Source organism: Palaemon carinicauda, chromosome 10, assembly GCF_036898095.1.
Source record: "Palaemon carinicauda isolate YSFRI2023 chromosome 10, ASM3689809v2, whole genome shotgun sequence".
Classification (NCBI taxonomy): Eukaryota; Metazoa; Arthropoda; class Malacostraca; order Decapoda; family Palaemonidae; genus Palaemon; species Palaemon carinicauda.
The window spans coordinates 134,978,880-134,986,379 of NC_090734.1; the positions used below are offsets into that span (position 1 = coordinate 134,978,880).

The following is a 7,500-nucleotide window of genomic DNA, read 5'->3' on the forward strand; positions in this document are numbered from 1 at the left end:
AGTCAAATATCAAGGTCAAGGTTGAGAAATAAGCTGCCGCGGCGGAGGTCTGCGCTCTACTGAGTCCCCCCCTCTAGTTGCTAATTGTGAATGCTGAAAATTCACTCCAATTGATACATGATAAGGTCAAAGGTTAAGGTCAAGGTTGAGAAATAAGCTGTCGCGGCAGAGGTCTGCTCTTTACTGAGTCCCCCTCTAGTGGCTAATTGTGAAAGCTGAAAATTTCACTCCAATTAATACGAGTTAAAGTCAAAGGTCAAGGTCAAGGTTGAGAAATAAGCTACCGCGGCGGAGGTCTGCGCTCCACTGAGTCACCTCTCTAGTTGCTAATTGTGAAAGCTTAAAATTTCACTCAAATTAATACACGTTAAAGTCAAAGGTCAAGGTCAAGGTTGAGAAATAAGCTGCCGCGGCGGAGGTCTGCTCTTTACTGAGTCCCCCTCTAGTGGCTAATTGTGAAAGCTGAAAATTTCACTCCAATTAATACACGTAAAAGTCAAAGGTCAAGGTCAAGGTTGAGAAATAAGCTGCCGCGGCGGAGTTCAGCTCTTTACTGAGTCCCCCCTCTAGTTGCTAATTGTGAAAGCTGAAAATTCACTCCAATTAATACGCGTTAAAGTCAAAGGTCAAGGTCAAGGTTGAGAAATAAGCTACCGCGGCGGAGGTCTGCGCTCCACTGAGTCCCCCTCTAGTTGCTAATTGTGAAAGCTGAAAATTTCACTCCAATTAATACACGTTAAAGTCAAAGGTCAAGGTCAAGGTTGAGAAATAAGCTGCCGCGGCAGAGGTCTGCTCTTTACTGAGTCCCCCTCTAGTGGCTAATTGTGAAAGCTGTTTCATACTTACCTTGCATTGGTAGATAATAACAGTCACAGTTATGAGGTTGGCGATGGACAATAGGACAACGAAGGTGACTAGCACATCACTGGAGACGTCTGCAATGAAATACATCGTAATCACATCTAAATTACTATTAATAAGCTTAGTGTACTATTTTTTATTAGATACAATACTATACTCAATTTTATTTAATGGGGCGCATTTCCACGGACTCGCAGAGGTTCCCTCTTAGCTCGGAAAAGTTTCCTGCTCTCTGATTGGTTAGAATTATCTCGTCCAATCAATCAGCGATCAGGAAATTTTTCCGAGCTAAAAGGGCACTTGCACTGATTCGCAGAGGTGCCCTTTTAGCTCGGAAAAGTTTCCTGCTCTCTGATTGGTTAGAATTATCTCGTCCAACCAATCAGCGATCAGGAAACTTTTCCGAGCTAAAAGGGCATTTGCACGGACTCGCAGAGGTGCCCTTTTAGCTCGGAAAAGTTTCCTGATCTCTGATTGGTTAGAATTATCTCGTCCAACCAATCAGCGATCAGGAAACTTTTCCGAGCTAAAAGGGCACTTGCACTGATTCGCAGAGGTGCCCTTTTAGCTCGGAAAAGTTTCCTGCTATCTGATTGGTTAGAATGATCTCGTCCAACCAACCAGCTATCAGGAAACTTTTCCGAGCTAAAAGGGCACCCCTGCGAGTCGGTACAAATCTGCCTCACTGAAAAGAATTGACTATAGTTTTAGATATAGTTTAAACCTGAGTAATTTTAGTTTGTTAATGAAATGATAAGCTAAAGTGGCCCGAACACGAGATATACCCTTCACTTTGAAATTGATATAATTGAAGGTTATAGATTCCTTTTGTCCTCATAGAAACCTATGATGTTATTTTTAGTGATATATATATATATATATATATATATATATATATATATATATATATATATATGTATGTATGTATGTATGTATATATATGTCTGTTTGTTTATGTATAAAATATATATGCAGTATATATATTTATATATATAATTATATATATATAAATATATATATATATATATATATATATATATATATATATATATATATATATATATATATATATATATATATATATGTATATGTATGTCTGTGTGTCTATGTATAAAATATATATAACGTATATATATATATATATATATATATATATATATATATATATATATATATATATATATATATATATATATATATATATATATATATATATGTATAAATATATGTATGTATGTCTGTGTGTTTATGTATAAAATATATATACAGAATATATATATATATATATATATATATATATATATATATATATATATGTGTGTGTGTGTGTGTGTGTGTGTGTGTGTGTGTGTGCGTTTATGTATAAAATATATATACAGTATTTATATATATATATATATATATATATATATATATATATATATGTGTGTGTGTGTGTGTGTGTGTGTTTATGTATAAAATATATATACAGCATATATATATATATATATATATATATATATATATATATATATATATATAATGTGTGTGTTTCCTGTTACCCCCAAGTGGGAAAGGGAGTAGTCATACCCTGGTGACCGGGTCACCCCCCGAGAGGTACACTCGCAAACCACACACTCCCACAAATTGTTGAACCAGCGAGTTGTAAATAGGAAAGGAAGAGGGGATGGGAAGGGTTGAATCTGTGTGTGTGCGTGTGTGTTTGTATGCATATGTTTCTAAATATTTAGGCGTCCTTTTTGACGGGTTGGGTACACTAGTTGATATATAATTCACGAACGTTGACTTAATAGCTTTTGTGAAATAGGTGAAATGAGAACTGATTTAATGTTACTATTCTTAAAATATTTCATTTTGATTGTTTATGATTAATCTTGTAGTTTATTTATTTCCTTGTTTCCTTTCCTCGCTGGATTATTTTTCTCTGTTGGTGCCCTTGGGCTTATAACATCTTGCTTTTCCAACTAGGGTTCTAGCTTGGCTTGTAATAATAATAATAATAATAATAATGATAATAATAATAATAATAATAACAGTAACAATAACAATAACTAATAATTAATAATAATAATAATAATAATTAATAATAATAATAATAATAATAATTCTAGTAATAAAAGTAATAATGAATGTTTAAAAATGATAATTAATAATAATAATAATGATAATAATAATAATAATAATAATAATAATAATAATAATAATAATAGTAATAAAAATAATAATTAATAATAATGATAATAATAATATAATAATAGTAATAAATGATAATTGATAATAATAATAATAATAATAATAATAATAATAATAATAATTAATGATTAATAATAATTAAGAATAATAATAATTAATTGTTAATAATAATAATTAATAATAATGAAAATAATAATAATAATACTAATAATGATAATAATGCTAATAATAATCACCTAAAGGGAGTCCTGCGCAGATGTCCTCTGGACATTGTCGAAGGCACTGGACAACAAAAACTTCTCCCTCAAGATACTTGGCTGAAAAGGACACTCTCTTTTCTCCGTAAGGGAAACTGGAGATGTTCGTGTTGGTGACCTGGAAGGTTAATCGGTGTCATCATGCTTGAACTCATAAGACTTTGCATAGAGAAAACTGAAGACTTTCTTAGTCTCTTGTGTGACAATATAAGAGTAATATGTGAAATGCTAAAGATATTAAGTTTTTCAAGAGGAAACTGAAGACTTTTTCGGTCTCTAACTGCTTCCATAGTGTGAATTTGATAAGAAGCAAGTAATGAGTAGTGTGAATTGCTAAAGATAAGTCTTTCATGAGGAAACTGGAGACTTTTTCGGTCTCTAACTGCTTCCATAGTGTGAGTTTGACAATAAACGAGCAATAAGTAGTGTGAAATACTAAAGATATTAAGTCTTTCAGGAGGAAACTGAAGACTTTCTTGTTCTCTAAGTGTTTCCATAGTGTGAATTTGACAATAAACGAGCAATAAGTAGCGTGAAATACTGAAGATATTAAGTCTTTCAAGAGGAAACTGAAGACTTTCTTGTTCTCTAAGTGTTTCCATAGTGTGAATTTGACAATAAACTAGGAATATGCGTTGTGAAATACTTAAGATATTAAGTTTTTCAAGAGGAAACTGAAGACTTTCTTGTTCTCTAAGTGTTTCCATAGTGTGAGTTTGACAATAAACGAGTAATAAGTAGTGTGAAATGCTAAAGATATTAAGTCTTTCAAGAGGAAACTGAAGACTTTCTTGTTCTCTAAGTGTTTCCATAGTGTGAGTTTGACAATAAACGACTAATAAGTAGTGTGAAATACTAAAGATATTAAGTCTTTCAAGAGGAAACTGAAGACTTTCTTGTTCTCTAAGTGTTTCCATAGTGTGAATTTGACAATAAACTAGGAATATGCGTTGTGAAATACTTAAGATATTAAGTTTTTCAAGAGGAAACTGAAGACTTTCTTGTTCTCTAAGTGTTTCCATAGTGTGAGTTTGACAATAAACGAGTAATAAGTAGTGTGAAATGCTAAAGATATTAAGTCTTTCAAGAGGAAACTGAAGACTTTCTTGTTCTCTAAGTGTTTCCATAGTGTGAGTTTGACAATAAACGACTAATAAGTAGTGTGAAATGCTAAAGATATTAAGTCTTTCAAGAGGAAATTGAAGACTTTCTTGTTCTCTAAGTGTTTCCATAGTGTGAATTTGACAATAAACTAGGAATATGCGTTGTGAAATACTAAAGATATTAAGTTTTTCAAGAGGAAACTGGAGACTTTCTTGTTCTCTAAGTGTTTCCATAGTGTGAGTTTGACAATAAACGACTAATAAGTAGTGTGAAATACTAAAGATATTAAGTCTTTCAGGAGGAAACTGAAGACTTTCTTGTTCTCTAAGTGTTTCCATAGTGTGAATTTGACAATAAACTAGGAATATGCGTTGTGAAATACTAAAGATATTAAGTTTTTCAAGAGGAAACTGAAGACTTTCTTGTTCTCTAAGTGTTTCCATAGTGTGAGTTTGACAAGAAACGCGTAATAAGTAGTGTGAAATGCTAAAGATATTAAGTTTTTCAAGAGCAAACTGAAGACTTTCTTGTTCTCTAAGTGTTTCCATAGTGTGAGTTTGACAAGAAACGAGTAATAAGTAGTGTGAAATACTAAAGATATTAAGTTTTTCAAGAGGAAACTGAAGACTTTCTTGTTCTCTAAGTGTTTCCATAGTGTGAGTTTGACAAGAAACGCGTAATAAGTAGTGTGAAATGCTAAAGATATTAAGTTTTTCAAGAGGAAACTGAAGACTTTCTTGTTCTCTAAGTGTTTCCATAGTGTGAGTTTGACAAGAAACGAGTAATAAGTAGTGTGAAATACTAAAGATATTAAGTTTTTCAAGAGGAAACTGAAGACTTTCTTGTTCTCTAAGTGTTTCCATAGTGTGAATTTGACAATAAACTAGGAATATGCGTTGTGAAATACTAAAGATATTAAGTTTTTCAAGAGGAAACTGGAGACTTTCTTGTTCTCTAAGTGTTTCCATAGTGTGAATTTGACAATAAACTAGGAATATGCGTTGTGAAATACTAAAGATATTAAGTTTTTCAAAAGGAAACTGGAGACTTTCTTGTTCTCTAAGTGTTTCCATAGTGTGAGTTTGACAATAAACTAGGAATATGCGTTGTGAAATACTAAAGATATTAAGTTTTTCAAGAGGAAACTGAAGACTTTCTTGTTCTCTAAGTGTTTCCATAGTGTGAATTTGACAATAAACTAGGAATAAGTAGTGTGAAATACTGAAGATATTAAGTCTTTCAAGAGGAAACTGAAGACTTTCTTGTTCTCTAAGTGTTTCCATAGTGTGAATTTGACAATAAACTAGGAATATGCGTTGTGAAATGCTGAATGCCTTGGAATGGATATAAAATGACTGTGAAGGTCCTGTGTAGAGTAGGGTTCCCCTGCTGTATAGGACCAGAAGAGCAACCCTTACTAAATTAAAGTATAGAAAAAGACAAAAATCGCCACAGGTTTTAACTAAGTTTGTTAGTTTCCAAAGGTAAGTTTGGAATGGAAATATTTATAAGGTGGTAAATGATAATATTGAAATTAAGGATGGAAATTTTATTATTTAATTTGCCTTTTATACCGATGATATTACTATAAATTTCAAATGTAGAAATTACATATTTTTTCTTAGTGAGGATAAGGCAACGTTGAACAATCATCTTAGAAGAAAATCTAGTTCCAGTTCAGAAAAAGCCCAGCAATTTCAGGCGAACATCTTTGGGAGCCTTTGTAGGGTGACGGCCAGATCCCGTAGAAAACGGGAATATTCTGAACTATGGCCGTTGTTCTAAAAACGATTTTGGCGGGAGAAGCTAACTTAAAAAACCCACCTAACCTATGCTAATAGCCGTGTCCTTACCCAGGGGGGCTGTGCCCCCCCGGACCCCCCCCCCCTTACACAACATATTTAAGGTCCGTAGACCATTTCCAAACGTTTTTATTCATACAAGATAACAGTTGGAGCAATAATAAGCAAATTAGGACGCTTGGCCGTAGCGCTACAAACTACCCCATCTTTGAAAGTGAGAAACTTACTTGCACTGTTCGAGATGTAGAATTCAGGTAAAAATGAAGCCTCAGGGGTACCATAATTGGCAAATTGCACTTCTCTCCAGTTTCGCCTTGATCGAAAACTTCAATCTCACCTTCATTCCAACACAGATGGAGCTCACGATCGCCAACTTCAACCTGGACGATGTCAGGTTTTGTCAAGAAAATCTGGAACGTTTGGTCTCTGTCCAGCGAAAGTGGAAAAGACGATTTTGACTTGTCCACTGTGATTTTCCGGTAAGGCAAATCTGAAGAAGAGGATCTATGGATAAAAATTGTTATTGGAAAGAATAGTAATACTATTTTCCAGTGATTTTATCTATTGTAAATACTTGGATGCTCAACCATACTATAGTCCATTTCTTTTAGCTATGCATATTTGCACCGACTCGCGGCGGTGCCCTTTTAGCTCGGAAAAGTTTCCTGATTGTTGATTGGTTAGAATTATCTTGTCCAACCAATCAGCGATCCGGAAACTTTTCCAAGCTAAAAGGGCACCGCTGCGAATCGGTGCAAATATGCATCGCTAAAAGAAATGGACTATAGTCTTGGGTTGTGCCATAGCCTCTGTACCATGGCTTTCCTCTGTAAATGAAAAGAATAGTAATGCTATTCTCCAGTGATTTTATCTATTGTAAATACTTGGATGCTCAACCATACTATAGTCAATTTTTTTTTTAGCGAGGCAGATTTGCACCGACTCTCAGCGGTGCCCTTTTAGCTCGGAAAAGTTTCCTGATCGCCGATTGGTTGGACAAGATAATTCCAACCAATCAGCGCTCAGGAAACTTTTCCGAGCTAAAAGGGCACCGCTGCGAGTCGGTGCAAATCTGCCTCGCTAAAAAAAATTGACTGTAGTCTTGGCTTGTGCCATATCCGCTACACCATGGTCTTCCAATGGAATGCTTGGATTAGAGTTCTCTTGCTGAAGGATACACTCGGGCAGGCTGTTCTGTCTTATTTCTCTTCCTCTTGTTTTTTTTAAAGATTTTATAGTTTATATATGAAATATCTAATTTAATATTGTTACTATTCTTAAAA

At 33.8% G+C, this 7,500-nt stretch overlaps 2 protein-coding genes across 3 annotated transcripts in view; one reads left to right on the forward strand and one right to left on the reverse strand.

Moving 5' to 3' along the window:
• LOC137648803 (esterase OVCA2) overlaps positions 1-7,500 on the forward strand; it is a 162,439-nt gene that overhangs the window by 106,270 nt on the left and 48,669 nt on the right. The gene's annotated exons all lie outside the window — the stretch shown is intronic.
• The window catches only part of LOC137648800 (uncharacterized), a 24,446-nt gene that overhangs the window by 11,884 nt on the left and 5,062 nt on the right, over positions 1-7,500 (reverse strand). For both annotated transcript variants that reach the window (XM_068381949.1, XM_068381948.1), the window contains exons 3-5: positions 6,445-6,707; positions 3,291-3,429; positions 847-935 (exon numbers count right to left, since the gene is read on the reverse strand). In XM_068381949.1, the coding sequence (XP_068238050.1) occupies positions 847-935; positions 3,291-3,429; positions 6,445-6,707 (491 nt within the window). The remainder of the gene's footprint in view (positions 1-846; positions 936-3,290; positions 3,430-6,444; positions 6,708-7,500) is intronic.